This window comes from Drosophila willistoni, assembly GCF_018902025.1.
Source record: "Drosophila willistoni isolate 14030-0811.24 chromosome 2L unlocalized genomic scaffold, UCI_dwil_1.1 Seg72.1, whole genome shotgun sequence".
Classification (NCBI taxonomy): domain Eukaryota; kingdom Metazoa; phylum Arthropoda; class Insecta; order Diptera; family Drosophilidae; genus Drosophila; species Drosophila willistoni.
This window is the reverse complement of record NW_025814049.1, coordinates 1,054,620-1,078,349: the sequence shown is the minus strand read 5'-3', so window position 1 is coordinate 1,078,349 and position 23,730 is coordinate 1,054,620. Positions and strand designations below refer to the sequence as shown.

At 36.3% G+C, this 23,730-nt stretch overlaps 2 protein-coding genes across 3 annotated transcripts in view; both read left to right on the top strand.

Moving 5' to 3' along the window:
* Nucleotides 1-23,730, top strand: part of LOC6637885 (broad-complex core protein isoforms 1/2/3/4/5) — a 50,307-nt gene that overhangs the window by 9,422 nt on the left and 17,155 nt on the right. The window lies entirely within an intron of this gene.
* On the top strand, nt 14,788-16,210 carry LOC26529646. The gene has a single exon (XM_015179362.3). It carries the CDS (start codon nt 15,280-15,282, stop codon nt 16,147-16,149), a length of 870 nt encoding a protein of 289 aa, XP_015034848.1. The 5' UTR covers nt 14,788-15,279; the 3' UTR covers nt 16,150-16,210.

Sequence of the window (23,730 nt, the reverse complement as noted above, 5' to 3'; positions counted from 1 at the left end):
GCCTTTTAATTAGCCAAAATCAAATTAAACTGGGCCGTTGCCGGCCCTCTACAACAACCGCCAAATAAAATTGAGTGCTTAAAAATAAATATCAGACAGTGTGTTTTTACCGTTAAATTGTGTCGTTTGCTCAAGTTCAAAAAAAAAAAGAAGAAAAATAATAAGAATTACATATATAAAAAAGCTTACGTCTTACGTAGTTTTGTCTTACGTTGAAGTAAACAGGCAAAGGCAAAGGCATTCCCTTGCTCACCCACACACAGGCAAACAAAAACATACAGACACAAGCTCGTACGCATACATATGCACATGCACGCACCTTGTAAGAGAATGAGTGAAAAAGAGTGATTGCGGCGGGGGAATGGCGAAGGAGAGGGGTGCATGGAAGTCGAGGGAGCCGTCAAACACATGTCGCCAATGCCGCAAAACACATTCCTTTTCGTCTGATGTTTGTACGTGGTTGTGTACACATACATATGTATGCATGTATGTTTGTGTTTGTGTGTGTTTGTGTGCGAGAGAGAGTGAGTAACTTTCTTGCTCTTCTTTTATGATTATTTTATTTGATATTTTTCGTATTTATTTTTATATGCAATTGCCTTTTGCCTCACAATTCGCGTGTGTTTGCCAATGCTTACGCTCCTAACGGCGACGCCGGCGTCTCCGCCGCCTCCGCTAACGGTTTATTGAACTAGCTCTGAAGCTTGAGCTATTTACGCGCGCCGGTTTTTTATCTCTCCCTCGCTCCCTCACTCTCTCTTCCTTCCCCTCTATCGCTCTCTCTATTTTCTCAATTACAGTTTAAATTAATTCATAAATTTTCAATATTTATTTTTTTTTAGCTTTGTTCAAAAAAAAAAAAACTACAATCAAAAAAAACCACAAACAAAGGAATAACATACAAATAGTATAATAATAATACTAAGTTAATCTAAAGCCAAAGCCACGAGTAGCCAGAGATATTTCCAAATAACTGTGTCCTTCTCTCTTTCTATTGAATTCGATACCGTACACTCTGGTTACGATAAATTCAATTGCAATTTTCTTTGTATTTCCTTTGGTGTTAATAATATAAATGGTTTTTCGTTATATATTACTTAATTATTATATTTTTTCTACATTAAAAAAAAATTAAAATCTTTAAATCCGTCACGTCGTCTACTACAATTTGTCATCAGTAAGAACAAAAGGATACACGCCTCATATAATATTAAGGTAAAGATACAACTTGATAAATTCATTGCCTACTTTAAGGCGATACAATTTTTTTGGGATAGGCTGGGCTCGCTCTCCCTATACACAAACACACATATATATATATATATAATACTTATATAAAATAATGACCATTAATTAGTTAGTTATAGAGACCAGGCCTAACCTTAGCTATCTACCTAAACCACACCCACTCCGCCAATTAGCGACCATCAAAAATAACCACGACAAAATACTGAGACATCACAAACGCAGAAAACAAAAGTTGAAAAAGTCCGCGGAAGGGAACACACCTAAAAAAAAAGTTCTGGTGCTCAAAAACTTTTTGAGGGTAGAGAAAATTGCTAAAAGGAAGCAACGTTTTCCATCCTACTTATACATATACATATATGTATCTTTTTTATAAAAAAATAAATTATTCATCGATTTTGATCACTAAAGTAATTTAAAGGCGCTTGTTTAGCAAATGATCCCCCATCTAATAGACAACAGAGGATGTAGGATTATTTATCCCCTAAAGTAGGCAGTATAAAACATTAACTTTTGAGTATTTATAAATAATGACCCATTTGTTAGCTCCAAGAAATTCCAAAAGTTGAAATAATCAACTAGCTATTGCATACTTAAGGGAACAAAGCTTCTTATTTTACAATATGCCGATTATTATAGAATTTCATACATTTAACAAAGATCAGATCGCTCTCCCCATCTAGCACTTTCAAATACGAATGAAACGATAATCCTATCGATTATCCTATTTTAACATAATATTTTGATAAAATGGTGAATTGGATACCTAGTCAATAGTCCAAGTCTTGGTACTTGATGATACATTAATCAAAGATCAGAGACCAATGTTTGAGTTTTACTTTACTGAGTCTTTGCCATGGCTCTCTGTTTGATGACGTTGTTGTTGCCTTTGCCTTTGCTGTTGCAGTTGAACTTGAAGCATTTCCACTTGAGTGAACAAAACGTTACAAAGTTGACTGCTGCAGTTCCCCAGCTATAGAGGAGGAACTTCAGATCTCCGTCAGGTTAATCGATATTTGTTAAGTGCCGAAGCAAGAAAGAAAGAAAAAAAAAAGAGAAAAAGTTCACACATCAAGAAGAAGTGAACAAAGTTTTCTGCTAAGAAACAAAAAAAGTGTTGGTAAACTAGAAAAAAAAAGAAAAACAAAACAAAAAAACTAAAAAGGGAAAGAAATCGCCAATCGAAATGATGATGATGATGATGATGATGATGATGACGATATAAACATAAAAACAAAAGGCAAAAGGCAATGATTGTTGGCAGCCTCGTTTTGAAATGACCTGAGCCATGGGTTGAAGACTAAGGGGCGAAGATGCCAACGGGGGCCAACGGAAAGACATACAGACAGTAAGAGGGAGGGGGGGATAAAAAAAAAGGGCCACACAACTATTATAGGGAGATGCAGACCAGCGGCAAGCGTCGCCGACGAGACGATTATGCGCCGGCTTGGAGCACTACTCTCTCTTGCATACAATAGAGGGTTATCAAGTCCAAACAAGAGTTGCCCCTTCGCCCCAACCACTTCCTTTTGCACTTTCACTCCCATACTCCCTTGCTCCCTTGCACCCACTCATTTGTATTTTTTCTTCAGCATGTTCTGCTGAGTTCGCTCAAGCATCGCCTGGTTCTTATCACAAGCCTATTGAGCGACTAGCTCAAGAGAGGGCGGTAACGGTGGCTTAACCCCCTGCCCGTCCTACAACCACCCACACACCCATCCACACACACACATTTACAGATAGCATAATCAGAGGGTATTTCTGAGCTGTGATTTTTATATTTTTCAATTTGTTTTTTTTTTCCTTATTCTTCTTCTTCTGTGTTTCTTTTTACATTCATTTACGCTTCTTGGACTTTTTCTTAATTTCTTTTTAGGGCTTAAATGAGTTCTACAACCCTCCTCCCCTGTCCCAGCCCCTCCCGCCTCGCTCACTAAAAAAAAAGGTTCTCGCCCAAGCAAATTTATTTAAGCAAGAAAAAAAAAGGAAATTCTCAAAATGTAAAACAACTGGGCAACATTTTGATTTTTTTCCCCCCCTCATCTTAAGGGTAGGTTTGAGTTTCCAACGCAGTTTTCTTTTTTTTTCCTATTGATTGTTTGCTTGGATTTTTTTTCTTATTTTTTACAAGAACAACATCAATCACAGTCAACACCAGAATAACAAAGACTTCAAAACTACCTTGCAAATATGATAATTTGTTATAACCGAGTAGATTTTGATTAGAAATTCTTTAATTTGATGTTTCGGATAATTGACATAAGACTATATGGGGCCTAAGGGAGGGGGAGGTAAGGTCTGGCAATGGACCTACAAAAAGTTTAGGGTAACCAGTCAAATTAAGACCTAAACTTAGATGGGACATCTTAGACAATTTTCTATAGCAAACCTAGCCTTGAGATGGTCAAATTACAAGGATATTCAATGAAATTCAACTAAAAAACGCCTGAGAAACAATTTGTATAGATAGATTTGGATAAATTCTAACAGCTTTGGGAGAATATAGTTTTAAAGACAGTATAAAGTCTTTGGAATCATCTCAGGTTAGCTTCATACAAATGTGGGAAAAAAAAACGTTAACTTTGAATTCAAATTTCAAACGGACCGCCGCGTTTGTCTTTCTTTGTTACCATCTCCATCCTGGCTCCTCAATCCCTTAACTTCTTTCTTACCCCCAATCCCCAAATTCATTTTGTACATTTTGTTCATTGTACAATGCTATATAATTACATAAAAGTCAGGCCAAAAGAAGAGAGAGAGAGAGAGCATCAAACAAGAAGGATAAATACAGAACGAGAAAAAAAAAGTTCTAGTGCCAAATGGAAAAATCCTTCGTTTTAATTTCTCTCCTTTCTTTTTTTTTTGTAGCTCTTCGTTCAAATCACACCCAAAATAAAAAAAAAAGAGAAATTTCACCCAAACCGCCCACACAACTACTAAATAACCGATTTTTTTGTGTTTTTTTTTTTTTCTTTCGGAACGTTTCCAACTCATCAGCAGTTTTTTTTTTCGTTGCTGTTGTTGCTGTTGTTGGGTTGGCTTCGGGTTTTTATTTCTCAACTAATCCCACACACCCCTCCCACCGCAGAGAGCAGTGCCAGAGCTATGGGCACACCCAGTGATTTCGTGAATCCCTTCAATGTGTCTCCTTCTCCTCCGTCTCGGTCTTGGGGTCTCGGTCTCCATAGCCGTTGCGTCTCCTCTCCTGGTCCTGGCATTTTGTAGACATTTTTTTTTTCCGTTTAAACACTGCAAAGATATAGATTACATTTATTGTTGTTGGCTGCTCAAAAATGTGTATACAGGGAAGGTAAATTATATATATATATTTGTATATTATGTATTTAGTATACATATGTACATAAAGGGTGTTTTTTTAAGCGTTTGGTTTTTAAAATTGAAATGAAACACACAAAATTTGAATATTATTGTTAAATTTTTATTTGAGATGATAAAACAAACTCTGCCAATTACTTTTTAAAAATGACTTCATGTAAATGTTGGCCGCGACTGCGTTTCAAGTGATCACCACGGAAGGTCCAATTTTGCACCACTTTTTCCAGCATGTCTAAGGGAATTTCGCCAATAACACGACTGATATTGTCTTCCAATGCACCAATTGACGTTGGTTTGTCCTGGTAAACTAATGACTTTACATATCCCCACAAAAAATAATCCAGTGGTGTAATGTCACATGACCGCGGTGGCCAACTGACGGGTCCAAAACGAGAGATTAATTGTTCACCGAACTCATCTTTCAATAGGTCCATTGTCTCACGTGCTGTGTGGCATGTGGCACCGTCTTGTTGAAACCACATATCAACCAGATCATTATCTCTCATTTTGGGCAAAAAAAAGTCTGTTATCATCGAACGATAACGCTATCCATTGACGGTGACGTGGCGACCGTTATCGTCTTTGAAGAAAAATGGTCCAATGATAGCGCCAGCCCATAAACCGCACCCGTCAGTTGGCCACCGCGGTCATGTGACATTACACCACTGGATTATTTTTTGTGGGGATATGTAAAGTCATTAGTTTACCAGGACAAACCAACGTCAATTGGTGCATTGGAAGACAATATCAGTCGTGTTATTGGCGAAATTCCCTTAGACATGCTGGAAAAAGTGGTGCAAAATTGGACCTTCCGTGGTGATCACTTGAAACGCAGTCGCGGCCAACATTTACATGAAGTCATTTTTAAAAAGTAATTGGCAGAGTTTGTTTTATCATCTCAAATAAAAATTTAACAATAATATTCAAATTTTGTGTGTTTCATTTCAATTTTAAAAACCAAACGCTTAAAAAAACACCCGTTACATATGTAAAACCAGTGGAAAAAATAGAAAATGTTTGTTTTATTTTTTTTTCCCCCTTTTTTGGTGGTTTCTTTGTTTGGAATTGCCAAAAATGAAAAGAGCTGATTTTAATTTGTTGTAAAAGAAGAGAGCATTTAAGTAGTTTTCGTGAAATAGGCACATTAGTTTAGTAAATTTATGAAAAAGTACTTTCAGAATTGAACGGAAATTCCAAAAAATTCAAAACCAAATCGAAGGGTTATGACAAATGTAACGAATGGCATTTCATTGAAGAATTTTGAACTAAAATCAGTAAGATTTTGTCTCAAGTTCACAAAATAAACTTTAATTTGTTTTATATTTTGACGACTTTGAAAATTTTTGTTATCAAAGCTTTCTTCTTTTGGACTCTGTGAAAGATTGTCCTTAAAGGATACATAATTCTTTACAAAATAAAATTGTATCAATTTTTTAACCCACAATAACATATTAGTTGGCATAAATAAATTCAAGCACATAAAGCTAGATGAAAATGTTTGTATTTCATCTTAAATAACTTTTAAAAATAATGTCTTGAAACGTATGCGCCTAAAAGTAGGCAATAGGTGTGTGAGTATATGTGTGTGTGTGTGTGAAAGAGGAAAGAAAAGATGAGGAAAATTATGAAAACGAAAGCGGTAATGTCGCGTCGCGACGAGGCGACGAGTCGTTTGTCGACCTACAGCAAGTTGTTGAAAGTTGTGAGGAATCAAAATAAAAGCCTCGAAAAAAAAGCGAAAATCAAACAACAAACAAACACACACACAGACACACACACACGCAAAGCATAAGTAGAAGATGTAGAAAACGAACAACACGAGGAACAGCAAGATGAAAAAGAAGAAAGAATTAAAGGAGAAAAACGTGTATAAAAGAAAATACACAAACTCACAGGGCTCATGTGACCCACCAAAAACGGAGGGAAACATATAATAAAATAGTAAAAACGTTGACAGCGACGCTGGCGCCTGACGTCGACGGCTACGTCAACGGAGTCGTCGTCGTCGTCTCGCCATGTAAATAAAAGTAAAGCGTGTGAGAAGCAAAGCGAAAATACTCTGATACACACACACACACACATTTATAGCATAAAAAATACTTGTAATAATAATAATAAAAATGCCGGCCTGCCGCCTGTTTAACGGCTGATTCCTCTGTTTTGTTGCCATGTCTCTCTTATGTCTGTATTTCTTGCTTGCTTCCTCCTACACACACACACACTCTTTCACACACAAATTCACTCACATGATTACACGAAAATTTTTCTGGCATCTTTATTCTCTTTTGCTCCCTTTTTGCTTTGCTATTTTAGTCAGCTGCTTTTCTCAGACATATGTTTTTTTTTGGCCTTTGCCTTTGCTTTTAACTTTAACTCGAGTAACTTTGCTTTAATAGCCTTGACTTTGAGTCCTTTGGCTGACATATTTAACTTCAAAAATGGGTCTTAAGCATAAAGTTACATTGCAAGTGAATTGAGTGATGAATTTTCGTAAAGATTTAACTCTTTAAATTGGTTTATAATGCAAATCTCTACATTAGACAATTTGAAAAGGTTTGAATGGGTGTTAAAGATTTTAGATGCACTTGGCAGACTCTAAATAGATGTAGTTTGATTAATATTTCCTCTAATTGTTAAACGATTGACGCTCTACTCGTATTAGAGAACACCAAGACAAAAAAGTATCTGAAATTCTGTCATTAACGTACATATCTAGGCCCCTTAAAGTATGCTATGAGCTAGAGAAGTATACATAGTTTTCAGCAAATCTATAAATTTTCATATGCCTTGCTTACATTTGCTTAGAAAAACTTTGAATGGTTCAAAAAGCGAGTTCTTGGACAGCTTATTACATACTTTGACGGGAAAAGTTTTGAAACTTTTCAAAGTTTGTTTTTATTATTCAAAAACCGAATTCATGGGCAGCTTATTGCATACTTTAAGGAGAGAAGTAGATTGTAGATTGTAATCAAGTAGATTTGAAAACATTCTCTAACCATCGACCTTCTTGGGTTCTAACCTTTTGTTTCAAATCGTATTAAAACCTCGATTTTGAAGAAGATTTTGATAGAAGACCTATTTCCCATTGACCAAGCATTCCAGAGACCACCCTTAATTCGCCCCTTTTCAAACATGTTGACAAAAGTATTGAATGAAGCTATTAAAAGTTTATGAATTGGTGGGATTACCGTGTCAATAGAAAACTCCTTAGTTCTTGTGTTCATCAAAGAAACTAATTTTGAAATGTGCAAGAATTGAACTCCGGGGCCAAGCCCTAAAAAAGCAAATTTTTAATTACAACTGCATCTGAAGTTTATGTACAAGAACTTGACCAAGAAAAACGTTGGAAAAAAACCCTATGCGGAAAGAGAAAATTGCCAGAGAAGAGAGAGATGATGGGGAGGTGGTGAGGGGGAGCTGTAGCAGTAGCAGGAAAAAAAAATCTGTGCAAAGGAAATCGACATGCAGATTAAAAAGGAAGTTTGAGGTAGAGAAGCAGCAGGAAGAAATGCGTAGAGAAACAGAACCAAACGAGAAAAAATTCGATTATCTGTGAGAGGAAAACTGTAATTAAATCTATGGGGTTTTCCTCCTCCCCCACGAAGACCGACACTATTCACATCCTTGTTCTCATTCTACTGGTCGTCCTTCTTGGCAAAGGAAATGTGCTGCGGAAAAAATGCAACGAAATCACGTAAAGCAAACTAATACCGCAACAAGGCGTGCAGATTGCAGGAGTAGTAGTGGAAAGTAGAAAGTAAAGAATGGAAGAAAAAGGACTTGGGTAGCGTAATAGTAGGAGCTGAGCCTGCGCAGGATCTGCGAACGGAATCCTCCATCTGTACGGTATGGGCTTTGGGTTGAGTTTTGGTAGTGGTCTTTAGTGCCAGGGATTAACAGCGAGCCAAATGGCATGAGCTTAGGCTCTTGGGCTTGGCCATCCAACCATCCAACTAGCTAGCCAGCCAGCCAGCCAGCCAGGCAGCCATTGAAACCAGGCAAAAGAAGAGGCTTCATTAGCATAGACATATAGAGGGAAGACAGAGAGAAAGAACAGAAAAAGCAGAGGGGGCAAAGGAAGAAGAAAAAGAATACACAAAGGAGGAGCAGAAGCAAAACGAGAAAGGAGGTGATGGTTGGGAGCCATTGCATGTGGCGGGGCTTATGTATGTGGCGAAAAAAAATGCGGGGTTTTCACAAGATGTGCCACTAACTCAAACTCAAACTCGAGTTCGGAAAAAAAAAATATAAAAAACGCAGCACCACCGGCAGCCACCTGAGCCTGAACCAACCTGCAGGACGCGCGCCGTTTGAATGCCGGAAATGAACATTGGGAAGTTGAATCGCTGGGACTTGGGAGCTAGCTTGGACTGGGTCTAGAGAACTGGGACGTCGTCGTCGTCATCGTCATCGTCGTTCTAGTCCTCGTCATCATCAGCAGCGTCATCATCATCATCGTCGTCGTTGTCGTAGTTGCAGTGGTCTGAAACACAAAAGAAATTAATTTCATTTTTTTCCCCTGTTTCTGTTTTTTGTTGTTACATTTCTCGATGTTGCTTTTGGCCATGTTTTGTTTTAACCCACCCCTTCCTAACACAGGGGGCGGTGGGGGGCAGCGCAGAGAAAAATTTCTGCTAAACCAAACATTGATTGTCACAAGAGAAGTAGTAGACGGAGAATAGAAGGAACACTAGGAGATGCAGGACCAGCTGCTGCCATTGCCTCTGATGGAGATGGCGATGATGATGATGATGACGATGACGCTGCTGATATACACACACACACACACATAGCATATAGAGAGAGACGGTAAAAAGAAAGTCCGGAAAAATTGCACTTTGCATGCGAAAAAAACAAAACAAAACAAAATTGTATCCCAAAAGTTTACTCCAACACTCTGAATATGAAATACCCTGTGAGAACTTGGAAGTTTTTTGACGATCAACTCAAAGAAAATGTAGTTTAGTAGTATTTAAGGAGAAGAATAAGGTTAGAAAAATGTTGTAAGATAGCAAAAAAATATGAGATTCTAATAAAAAACCATTTGGTTGCATTTAAATTAACGTATCGAGTGGGTTAATTGTGTATGTTTGACTTAATAGACCCATTGGTGAATTAAAAAAGTGTGAAATTGTGATTTTTGTCCCTAAAGTATGCAATGGGTTGTTCAAAAATTCACGTTTTAAAAGAACTTTTGAAATTTCTTGTATCAAAAAATTGATTTGTCTTCCAAACATTGTTAATTGACAGTTCTTGTATGCGGTATCCTCTCAAAAGTTCTTTCTTATTAAAGGAAATCACTTTCGAATACATAATGCATATCTTAGGGCGTAGATTTTCCCCAATGCACATCCTTGAATTCTTTGCTGATTATATTATTAATGTGTGATGAAATAAATGGCTTTAAAGATTCAGTTTCAACTACAGAAGGGTGAAATGGTTATTTTTGCCCCCTAAAGTATGCAACGTACAATTATAGAATTTCCTTTTTAGAAAATTCTGAAGAAAGTGTTGAAATTTTGGTAACTAAAACATTATTTTCATCCATAGACACTTTTTAGCTATAGGTCTTTTACAAAAATGAATTTAGTCTGGGAGTTGCATATTTTAGGGGGCACATTTCCAACATTTCACATCCCAAATGTAGGATAGTTAATACTTCATTCATTCCCTGTATTTACAAAAAAAAAAAAAGTTACAAGAATGGAAGTAAATGAAGATTCCTCCGCCTGGGCTATAAACTAACCACACACACACACACACACACACACACACGCCTTGTTTCTCCACACATGAAACTAGCAAACGGGGTAACGTTTGAGTTACGGAAATGAAATGTCACAACGACACGGAAGGCACTTGGCAGACGCGGCAGGCTCGACTCGACTCGATTCGGCTCGGCAGGAGTTTGCTTGGCTCCGCTGTTTAGCCCTGGCTGGCCTCCAATGTATGCCCCAATGTGTTGCCTGCTGCCAATGTTTGTGAATGATGTTAGAGGTTAAATGGACCGCCCAGTTGCAGGCATCAACTTCCCATTGCCTCCCATCTTGACTGTTTTTTGCTTCCTGTTACGTGCTTGGTTTCTTTTTGTTGTTTTTTTTTCTTCTTTTTTTTTGACGCGAACTCGCACTCAAGCTTCGACTTAAACTTGGTGGTCAGGTGTTGTCCACCAGCTGTATATACTCGTCTATACATGGCTGGCTATGTGTATCTTCTATCTATTGTGTGTGTGTGTGTGTTTTTTTTTTTTTTTTTGTAATTTACTAACTACTTTTACGCGCTGGTTCTCTAGAGAGAAACAGACAGATAAAAGAGAGGAACGAAAAATGAGGGAAAACCACAACATTTACCCACCCATCGCCACTGCCGCCCCTCGCTCTTTTGCATTCCTTTTGTTTAGTTAACAAAATTGCAAAATAAAGAAAAAAAGAAACAAATATAAGAAAAACTTGCCTGCCGCCCTGCATTTTAATTAAAAATTCTTCAAAATTTGCTTTGGGTTTTTTACTTTTCGTTTTTTTTCCTCTTTATGCTTTATTTCGTGGTTCATCTATCTACTTGGGGGTTTTCCCCGTTTTTACCCAATAATACTCTTGTGGTGTTTGTTTGTTGTTGCACCTGAAAGTAGACCACATATTTTTAATTTGAGGCAATTAAAAAACAAATTAAAAAGGATAAAAGGAAAGCAAAGGCGGTCAATGCTAGCCGCGACTTTTTCCAAAAGTTTAAATGTTTCTAGTAAAGATAAGAAACAATTACACTTTTTTAATATTTGTTTATTTGTTAATAATTCATAGTCTAAGGTATGACTCTTTGAAGTGAAGGAAATACGTTTTCTTTTAGCCATGATTTCCCAACATAAGGGAAAGTAGATCATTATAAATACATTAAAATATGACTCTTGATTAATGCAAGAAATGGAAGGGATGCGTCTACGTTTGTTTTTCAAAGTAGGAAGATATATATTTTTGATTACTTCAAACATCAGAAGGTTATGAACTATTTAAACTACCAACTTAGATCCGATTTTTATACTGTATTTTGCCTTTAAATCAAATGTTTGAGTTGATTGGTGGTTGGTGGCCTAAATGAATATATAAAGAAAAGTCTTACGAAACGTTAGATAAATATATCGACCAATTAGAACAAAAATCTTTGAACGTATTTTTCAAAAATGTGTATCATTTTGCAAGACGTTAGTCACAAAATTGCATTGGCCTATAAGAACTTTGATGTCTTCTTTAATACAGTCGAGTCTCGATAAGTCGTAACCCGCTAAATTGAAAACGTCCATATTTCGTAAGAAACTTAAAAAAAGTTCGCCCCCTGGAAAACCCGGTCAATGGAAAGCTCTGTAATTCGTACAAAATTCTGTTCCCTTGCCATTTCGAATTATCGAGATTCGACTGTAATAGTTTCGATAGATGCCTTTATGGCATTTTTTATAGTCTTTCCATTGTGCAGATGGCATTCCAAAATTATCAAATAAATAACCACCATGTGTTTTTTTACATGATTATTAAAAATTGTTTCATTATACCCTTGCAAAAAGGGTATATTAATTTTGGTCAGAAGTGTGCAACGCATAGAAGGAAGCATCTCCGACCACATAAAGTATATATATTCTTGATCAGCATGACGAGACGAGTTCATATAGCCATGTCCGTCCGTCCGTCTGTCCGTCCGTCTGGATCAACGCAAACTCCTCCTAGACCGTAAGAGCTACAGAGCTGAAATTTTGCATGTAGGCTTGTATATACTGCAGGGGTTGTATATCTCAGATTCAGCCGGATCGGACCACTATATCATATAGCTCCCATACAAACGCCAAAGTCACGAACAGTGACTTTTCTCAATAACTTCGTTATTTTCTGAGCTATTGTCGTGAAATTTAATATTGATGAGTTTATTATACATATAAATGACTATGCCAAATTTGATTAAGATCGGGTGACCATATCATATAGCTCCCATAGGAACAATCGGTCGAAAACAGTGACTTTTGTCAATAACTTCGTTATTTTGAACGTGATTGCTTTCAAATTAAATATTTGTTAGTTTAATATATCTGTTAATGACTGTGCCGAATTTGATAAAAATCGGGTAACTATATCATATAGCTCCTATAGGAACGATCGGTGGAAAACAGTGACTTTGATCAATATCGTCGTTATTTGCTATGCTAAGATTGTAGGCCGTTGTTTCGGAAACAGCTTTTTTAGATAAAACGTTTTTCCACCTTGATGGCTATAGGTAAGGAAAGAGTTACCAGAAAAGTTGCAAGGGTATACAAACTTTGACGCGGTCGAAGTTAGCCCCGGCCCTCTGGTTTTTCATTCATTTTGATATTTTTATAAAACAAGTGTAGAAAAGTCAAATATTAAAATACATTAAACTTCGACTGTGGACTTTGACTTGAGTTCAAATTTTGTTTTACTAAAAGTAAGGCAAGGTCTTACAATCAAAAGAATTTTTGATGAAAATGCTTTTGTCCACCTTTGTAATAAAAGCTTGAGAAAATTCTCTCAGTAGAAGTTACTCCTGAATATAAAAACTATTACAAAATGCAATAAAAGTGAGATTTGTGAGATTTCAATTTGCCAGACTAAATGACCTGCTTAAAGGGATTACATAAATATTAGTCTATACCAGTTCTTATACGACCAGATCAGTTAGCAGCAGTAGGTAACAAAAGATTTTCCAACTGCAAGAGTTTGTGCACCTTGGAAAATGCACTAAAAATAAACCTATTTACCTAAATTATACCTATATATATGTACATATATACAGCTGAGTTAAATATTTACCCTAATTTAAAGCGTAATCTTTTTCGGGCCATAAAACCTTTTACTAATGACCTAATTTTTCTCGATTTTTTTCACTCTCTTTGCAGGTAAGCATCAATATTCGTGACTGACCCAAGAGAATTACAAAAACAACAGAAAAAAAGTAAAAACTGTAAGTTTCGCTCGATTGAATCAGAAAGAAAATAGCCAATAAAATGCAAGTTGAATCACAATGCTCAAAAGTCGCAGAAGAAGACGCAAAACTTGTATTTCGTGTCAAAAAAAAAATAACAACAAAAAAAGTGAAGAAAAAATGAAAGCAGTTTAGCCCAAAAAATATTTACCTGTTGGCTCCTTTGCCACGCCCTTAGCGCCCCCCAATGCTTTGTGTCGCTTTCTTGGAACTGACAATGAGATTGAGGCAATTGATGAGGCTCCTGTGTACTGTACACTCGAGGGGGCATAATACTGTGGCAAGGTCTACCCTTCTGCATTACCTCCTCCTCCTCCTTCTCGTCTATGTGTATATGCCAGCCAAGTGCTAATTAAGTTAGTATGCATATGTATTTATGTATATATATCGGAATACATATATGTTGATTGTGAATGGCATTAGCAGTAGCAACATTTGGAAAGAGCATTTTTTTTTGTGTCTACTTAGCAGCTTTGTGAAAAATCACAAGCACAACTCGGACTCGAACACGGATTTAAATGTGATCTGACCTAAACTCTTATTCTACTTCATAAGTCGCTCTATCTCTTTCTATATATGTATCTTGTGATATGATGTAGTTGCTCTTGTTATATTTGTTGATGATAATGTGTGTATTGTTTGTACTCAATTCCCTTTGGCTTATTCTTTGCATATGGCATCGAAAACCGATAATTACCCTCAACAAAATGTGCTGTACAACGTCTCAGTAGTGTTGTCTGTGTCTGTGTCTACCTGCAGCGGAAGCCACACAAGAGACTCACACACACACACACACGCACACAGAGCCAGAGAGACATTCATATACATACAAATAAACTGGACAACAACCAATCTCACCTTACCTCACCTTGTTTTTTTTTTCTTCTTTCCTACAGCAGCGCACAAATTACTCACGCGCAAAAATCGCCGCCGTACTTTTCCATATGTATGTACGACGAAACAAATAATTTCACTATATGTATGACGTATGCGCTTTCTTGTTGTGTGTTTGCTTTTACTATAAGCAGGACCGGATTTAGTGCGAGGGCAAGGGAGGCTTCATACGCTTAGGGGCCCTATAAAATGAGAGCAACTTTAGGAAAGGAAAAGATAGTAGATGTTTACACCAATCTGATCTGTTTGTTTTTGAAGGAAACTTTTTAAAACCAATCCCGAAATTTTTAAGCCCCAAAGTCACCTCGAATTTGTTAAGTTCGACCCTTACTTGGCTTTGGCCTCAGAGAGCCCAGCCAAGCCGAGTCGAGCCATATGCATAAGCGTTGCTTCTTCTTGGTTGCTTTTTTTTCTTACCTGTGTGGCATACAAAATTATAAGGGTACCTCACTATATATCATTTATTTCCACATTAAAGTTCTTTTGGAAATTGGCGTCTGGACAAAAATCATAGGCTTCTTTACCTGTTGCCCACCCTAATCCAAGGGAAAATCCACCCTTTTTGCTGCTACCTAAAAGTAAAACGCAAAAGTTTCTACAATAGCCAAGCAGATGTCTGTGTAAGGGGAAATCCTTGAAGAAGGGACATTGTTTACCTGGGACGACGACGTTATTCATCCTAATCCAGATTTTGTGAACCCTGCGCCAAAAATGTTTTGTCTGCCTGATGATCGTCGATCGTATATAATCATCTGTATGCGACAGAATCACAATCATAAACGTTTCAGAAGTTTAACCTAGCACATCGTCATCAAACCAAGAAACATGGTTCTTGCCGCCGAAATTCAGAATACAAATGCATCTTCAGCAAAGAATTTGAAAAAAGTTAACAATTTCATTGAATGTCAAATGGGTGAAAGTGGTAAAACAGTGATGCTTCGTTTGCCCAGCATACGCCGTGAAGTTGGACGTCCCAAGGTCTTTGAGAATCGTCAACTAATTGAACAGATGCTTGTGGAACATCCCCACTTTACTTCCATTGATGTCCAGAGGGAATTGAAATCATTGCATGGCATTAATGTAAGTCGTCGTACCCTACAGCGTCGTATTAGTGAGATTCGTGCCAAACAACGTAAGACAAACCAAGGAAGAAAGCAGCCAAACCCACAACAACGACCACAACAACAACAACAGCAGCAGCAACTACAACAGGAGGAGGAATTCCTGGACGAAAATGATGAAAACTTTGACAGCTTTTTCGATAATGATGAGAACGATGATCATTTTGAAATTAGTTATCTCAGTGCAGAAGCCAAAAAGAAACGCTTGGATTGGGCTCTAGCCCATCAGGATTGGACTGTCCATGATTGGCGTAATATCTTCAATATGGATGACATCAAGTTTATCGATTGTGATTCACCGTGTAAGGAAATCTATGTGGACACCTTGCTGGGACCCGAGGGTACTGGAAATAGCAATGATTTGAATCTACTTGAACAATTGATGGCCATAATTCAGCCAAAGATACAGGAATTACCGCAACCACCGAAAAATGTTGAAGAGTTCCGTAAAGTTCTCTACAATGTATGGCATACAGATCAGGAGATGGTGGACAAAATTGAGCAGCTCTATGAGTCCATGTCATGGCGTGTGGCCTCTGTGATACAAAGTGGCGGAGATGAATCTGATTATTAAGAAAAACGGGTTGGCTAGTTGGGTAGATGGCAAAGCCAAATGCACCTAAAAACATAGATTTAGAAACTCTTATTATTATTATTATTTACTTTTTTTTAAACTTGACCTTATAAATAAATTAGATTTCATGAAAATTATATCAGGACTGTTCTCGTTTTGAAGTAGTTTTACTTGTTGCGCTCATTTTCGAGTGAACACTCAAGAGTTGCCATACAAAGTTTAATTTCAGACGTTTCCTTTTAGCGCCAACTGTACCAATTTATAGGGTTGTCGAGGTTGCCAATTGTTTTGATGCAAATTTGTGTATTTTATTGACAAAATATTGACAAAAATATTAAATTTCAAATGGATTTTTAATTGATTTAATCCTAACAAATAGCATACAATTCCTCATCAATTTGACTTTGTTTATATCTTGTGCTTATTGGCAACCATAAAATATTCAATAATCATTTCAATTGGTAAATTTTGGAAAGAAAAACAGTTTGTTTCCTTAGGTTCTCCTCACTGAATATCCTGCTAATGACTCCTGTAAATTAATTAAGGGATTTCATCCAATATTGCTTGATACATATTGTTTCTAAAAGTCAATATTTAGGGTAATCAGTTAAAATTGAACGGAATCGAATACGAAAACAAGTCTCATTTTTCGATTTCAATAAAGGAAAAACATTCGAATTCGAACTCTCAAACATGTCTGATTGACCAAAAATCATCTGACGAAAACTCATCGTGAGAAGAAAAGGAATTTCTATCGCATCACCCTACTACTAAGTATTGCTCATTTGTATCTGAATTTATGTTAGTGTATGCGTGTGTGTGTTGATGTGTGCGCATTTAAGCCGCAAAAAACAAAAACCAAGTCAGCATTTGCGACAGCAGAGACTTCGACAGTGGCAGCGGCAGCGACGTTGATGTCGACGTTAATACGTTGTTGCTTCTTCAGGCCAGCGAGCGACCCGGCACCAGCACCGACATGGAACCGGCGTTTGTCTACCTGTTCGCCTCAAAGTTGGGCATATTTTCTTTTTCTTCTTACCTAAGGGACCCACGGACAATCACACACAGATATATGTACATACTACCTGTGCGCTCATCCAATCGACGCACACACACACCAGCACACATGGACTCAATTGTCGATCAACTGCTCTCTTTCACACCTACATACATACACATATGTATTTGTTTTGAGCGAAGCAAAAGAGAGAGCGTGAGAGAGAGAGAACCGCGGGGCCTGACTGACTGACTGACTGCCTAGCAAGTCAAGCCAAGCTGAACGAGCCACGCTAAGCTGCTGTTGCCGCTCCACCGGCGGCGTTAACCATGTTGTTGCCGGCGACGTCGTCGTCGTCGTCGGTTGAAAGCCTTCGTCGTTTTCGTTTCTTCTTCTTCTTTAACGTCGTCTGGACAGCGTCGACGACGACGACGACGACGGCGGTTTTAGCTCTGACGGTGGCTCCGACACCAGCGACGTCCAGCGGCAAAAGTTGGGTTTCGGAATTTTTTTTTCCATGCTCTTCTTTGGTTTCAGTTCAGTTCGATTTTTATGCACAGTCGCAACGGAACGTCTACATATACCTGACGCGCGCTGCTGCCTACTACTACTACGACAACAACAACAACAACAACGACGACGACGTCGTCGTAGTCTCCCCCTTGTTCCCCACTATCACCAACTCTCTCTCTCTCGCTCGGTCGCTCATTCGTGCTCTCTTTCGCTCGGGGGGGGCGAGTGATTCTTCTGTCAAAAATTTTGTTGATTGTCGAAACGTCGCGAAAAAGAAAAAGTGCAACAAAAGCGAATAATACATAAAAAATAAAAAAAAAAAATAGTGCAAAGCAAAAAAAAATAAAACGAGTGAAGAAAGAAGAAGATTACAAATAAGAGCAAAAGTTTTTTTTTATAAAATATAAAAGAGAAAGAAAGAAATAAAAAGAAAGTAAGTTTCAAAAAAAAAAAAAGAACTGTGTGTGTTTGTGTGCGGTCAAAAAGAGTAAAAAAAAGAAGGGTAAAAACGAAAATCTACTTAAAAAACGGATGTGATTCTATCTGTTGAACTCGATGGACTTAGGTGTTGTCGGCCATTTTGTATATATGCCCTGTCATTAAGCCAGCAGCGTGCTATGTGTGAGTGTGTGTGTCGGTGTTTGTTTGTATGTGTGCATTGCCTCAATTATTGATTGATTAATTATTGCTGACGCGTATATATATAAGCGCGACCCTTTAAAAAATAAAACCGGTTAGCCACATTGGCTATTGGATGGATGGAACTCTGCTGCGTGTGGCAACTCTCCCTGCTGTTTTAGTTAAAGACTCTCTTTTATAAGTATATATGCATACATATATTTCATTTTGGGGAAAAGTCGAATGTTGCAAGAGTAGTATGTATTAGCATATTGACAGACAACTTACAATATCGGAAAACGATGGCGAAAATATAAAGGCGCATGCGCCACAGCGTAACGGCGGTTACACACACACACACACATACACATGGTCCAATCTCCTATAGCCTCTTTTTCTTTCATTCATTTGCAATTAACACTTTTGTGTACGTGCCGGGTAATCAGAGGTAACAAACAGCATCATCCCCTCCAACTTGGCCAATTTAGAGTCAGAGACGTCGTAGTCATAGTCTGACTTTGTGCTAGCCACAAAGCTAATCAGCGTGCAACGACTTTCTCGTTATTTAGTTTGTTGTTGTTGTTGTTGCTGTTTTTGTTTTTTCCTGTTTCTCTTGTGTTTGTAATTATTATTTTATAATCAACTTATTAGCAGGCAACAAAGTCGCTCTCTGCTAATGCGTTTCTTTCTTCATTTCGCGAAATTCAATTAAGGAATATCCACACACACACATACACACACAGACACACACATCTGAGGAGGCCACGCACATGTTCAGTGTTTGCCTGTCACATTCTATTTCTTATTGAGGTCTATCATACTATACGAATGTTTGTATCTCTCTTTCTCTTTGCTACTTGCGGATGTTTTGGCTTGATTTGCCATGCATCAATAATATAGTAAGCTTGAAAAATGTGTAAAAAATTTAGACAAGCCCCTGTTTAAAATGGTTTATATATATATACATAAAATATTATATATATATATACATAAATTATTATAAAATATATATATTATATGTATACATAAAATATTCCTATATTGTTTTCCCTATTATTATTTCCTATTAGTGAAATGTTTAAAAGTTAAAAAAGTTTTCAAGACGTTAAGAAAGATCTTCAGTTTTCATTCATTTTAATAGGATTATCCTTTTGGAAACTAGAGTACCTAGCCAAAGCATGAAAATTGATTATTGTTTTTATTAATATTATTGTTATTATTTCTTCTTTTAGCGTTTATATAGAGGTAGATGGTTTTATTATATATATAGTTCAATATATAGTTCATTGCTTTGGTAATTTCTAAAAATCAAATAAAAGTACTGATGAATGGAGTATAAATTCTCAATATCTTAACTTTCACATCGATTTACAACACTAATTTTTTATACAAGTGCCTAGTTCCAATATTATTTTTTTTGGCTTCCCGTTTTACAACACTTAATATGTTGAATGAAGTAAAAATTTTCAAAATCTTGACTATGACATCGAGTTTAAAACTAATTTTTCATACCAAGGGCCTATTTGCAATCTTAATTTAGTTGGCTTGGCGTTTTACAACACTAATGTGTTTTAATAAGCCTTAAGTTGTCCTTTTTATCATTTTACTACACTATTATGTAATTTATAATGAGGACCTGTTTACCAACTCAATTTTTTCGACGTTTTACAACACAAATATTTTAAAACACGGGGAGAAAATACATTCCCCTCAACTGGAATACGTGATTTACCTCTAGAAAGATGATCTTTGGTCTTTTTATATTAAAATTATGACAGATTGTTCATCGATTGGTCTTGTGTCACATTTCATACCGTTTTTCCTATACTGAGAATTTGAAAGTTGTACTAAACTTCATGATAATCTGAGATTTTGTGACCAAAAATATTTTCTAAAACAGACCATGGTTACGCCTAATACACTTTAGGACCAGTTTATATATGTCTTTGATAGAGTTGACTTAGAGGTTATAACTATAGATATACATTTCATTTATTTGGAAGTTTAAACTTTATTTAAATTAATTAAAATTATACAAACATAAATATACAAATTTGAAAACTGAAAATGGAAATTTCCTGCTTCTTGTATAAGAAAGTTCTCCGAAGTTAGAGATTCCCTATCTAGGCAATCTTCCAGTTAGATTTCTCGAAATTCTCGAACTCATTTAAGATGATTCTTCTTATTTAACATACAAAAAGTTGACTAAATTGTTTAAAAACTAAAACTATTAAATATTATTTACTATGTGAACTACAAAATTGAATAAGTAAAGGCTGCTCTGATCAGAGCCTCCATTTTTGTCGAGGATGTATTCCCACAAAAATTCCCATAATTCAAGTCATTTCTTATAAACCAAAGTTACGACACTTTTTCAAAAAACAAAAGAAAAAAAAGTGCTAAAACGATTAAGCAATTCAGTTCAAAGAACTTTTGAAAACTGAAGAAAAACGATACAAACAAAAACAACAAACACACAGAAAAAAAAGAAGCACAATGATGACATCCAATTGGTAAAAGAGTCGTTTGGAGTTTTGTTCGGTTTTTATGTCTTGTCTGTCGTTTGGCCTGTCTGACTGACGGTTGGTCCGTCTGTCTATGTGTATGAATGTATTAATAATGCCCCTATTATATTTCAATATTCATATATCTACATACATGATGATATGCCCTGAAACCAAAATGAGCTCATCCCCAAATATCCGTGTGTTTATTCATATATATACATATATGTATTTACGATTTGATATGCTTATGTAATGGTTTTACAATTTTGCATAGATTGTTGTATAACTTTTACGAAATGTCTAACAAAATGGGCGACATTGTAATTAACACTAATTAATCACAAAAGCTTGCAAAAAATCAAAAAACCAAAACCAAAAAAAAAAACTAAAGGCAAAATTAACGAACGAAAAAGTCAATCTGCGGCAAATTTTTTGTTGTTGATGGAAGAAATAGAAACAACAACAACAAAAAAACGTTGAAATACTCTGCACGAGGAGGCCTTGAACTTGCCTTGGGGTGCTGAAGATCGTTGTGTGTGTGTGTGTTGCCCAAGATGATGTGTGTGTGTGTGTGTAAGAACTACAATTTAATCATTTATTACAATGATTATAATTCCTTTTCTTGCCTCATTATATTCAATGGCTTTTGTGGTGGTGCCAACAAACTCATTAGACCTTGAAAATTTCGGTGCGTGGTGTTTTTTGGAAATTATAGCCAAACGACATTGTTGCGCAAGTGCGTAGAATTAATTACAAAAAATAAGAGGAAAAATAAAATAAAAAAAAACCAAAACCAAAAAGAACTCGCCGCGCTTCGCCTGATGGTTTCCTACTCCCATGACAATTAAGAATGAGTTAGAGTATTTTGTGGAGTGGTTTTCTTCTCTAAAAAAAAAACGTGTCTGAGAATGTATATAATTTGGTTATATAAAGATGGCGTTTTGTCTCGCATTCGAAACCAAAATAATATCAGGGATATCGAAAGTCTGTCGTTCTTACTTGTTTTTTTTGTAAGTAAACATTATCTAGATCGATGTGATATAAACAATTTGTAAACTGCTCGCAATGCTATTCAGTTCTCAGATAGTATAGAATATCGTATATTTCTAAAATTATGCATTCGTCATTAAATTTCACAATAAAATCGTATAAAATTGTTTACGAAATGTTATCAAGAGTCTGAGAATGCTGAGAAATAAATAGCCAGAAATTCGTTAAAAATTATTTGAGGCTTTATTTGTTTTACCAACTTGTAATTGTTTAAAGTTGTCAAAAATTCACTAAAAACTTTTGTTTAATAATACTTTTAGGAAATTGTGAAAGTATATGTACTCCAAATATATCTTGACCTAAAATATATTATACCTATATACATATGTATACATGTATGGCAAACTGTATAAGTTTCTATATAGTTTAACATATTTTTGATTCAAAACTTTGTGTGTCAACTAAGACATTTCCATAATAATTGTTTCAAATTTTAAAATTTCCTTCTAAACTAATTTTTTGATTTAAATTTAGACTGTTACTTTCCCTTTTGAACGTTTAAAAACCATTTTAAATTTATTAAAGTGTCATATCCTTGGCAGGATTGTATAGAAAATATTCCCACAATAAGATAAAACTGAAATTTTTTGCTTTTGGTATTTTTATTTCAAATTTTCCTAGTAATAGCTTTGGAAATGGATTATAAAAGTTGTTAATAGACTCCTCTCCCTTTCTTTCTCTCTCTCTCACGATGATCCTGAACCAATGATCAAAGTGTGTGGGTGTAAAATTTACCTTGAACATATTCAAATGCAGGACAATGCAGTTGCACTTAAATCCTTAAAAAGGATTCAAGTGCGTGTCAAAAATCTAACCTAAAAGTATTCCAAAGTTGTAGGCACTGTATTTGTTCTTAATTTGTGCAAATTGGTCTTTAAAAGAATAGAAAAGAATATTCATAATGTTACTCATAAAAATATAGAAAAATATCCTTTTTCTTCTCTTTGTCCTTTTGTTCTTGTAGTATATCATTGAGTGTTGTTTGTCTGCAGAAGGGTAATAAACGTTTTACTGCATCAGTTGTTGGGATTATTTTCAAAATATTTTCATGATTTATGAAATTTACTTGGTTTTTGAAATCCAATTTTGTTGAGCCGATTGACTCTAAAAGCGGCTTACACCTGATATATTCTTCGATGTGTTTTTTTTTTGTTGGAAATGACTTTCAATTTTGTTTTGTTCTGTTGCTGCAACAGGTAGAAGATAGACATTAAAACGTTAGCAGAGACGCCCGTCAGATTTAGACAAAACAGGTAAAAAGGAATGAAGGAAGTGTCTAAGAGCGCGACCTCCATATGTGTTCACTGGATGAAAAGAAAAATAACCTGTTTTCTAGAGAGTTAGTTCAGTTACTTTTTTCCCTTTTGTTAATGTTGTTCCCCCTTTTTTGTCCTCCCCCTCCACTTCTTTTTCTCCAAGTAACTCGCTGGAAAAACGTCAAAATTTTATGAGCCAAGACACACTCACATTTACACACACACCAGACCTTGACCTTGCTGATGTAGTTGCTGTTGTTGTTATTGTTATTGTTGGCTTCTTCTTTCATTTCTTGGTGTCTTGCCTTTTCTCTCCTTGTTCTATTTCTTGCATAATTTATGTGTAAAGAAAAATCTAGGCTAGACATTCACACACACACACACACATACAGAGTTACTACATGCATGTATGTGCCGTTATCAAACTGGCTTTTTACTCCACATTACGCGACGCATACGTTGCTGTTGCCGTTGACGTCGGCGTCGTCGTCTGTCTCTGTCTCCAGCGCTGCCGCTGTCGACGTCGTCTCCTTTTTTCGCCTACTTCTTTTTAGCCACTTCCTCTTTGCAGTGCTTTGGCACATTTTCAAACGTTGTGCCTTTTTCTTTTTTTTTTGATTAAATTTTATGTTGTTGCTGG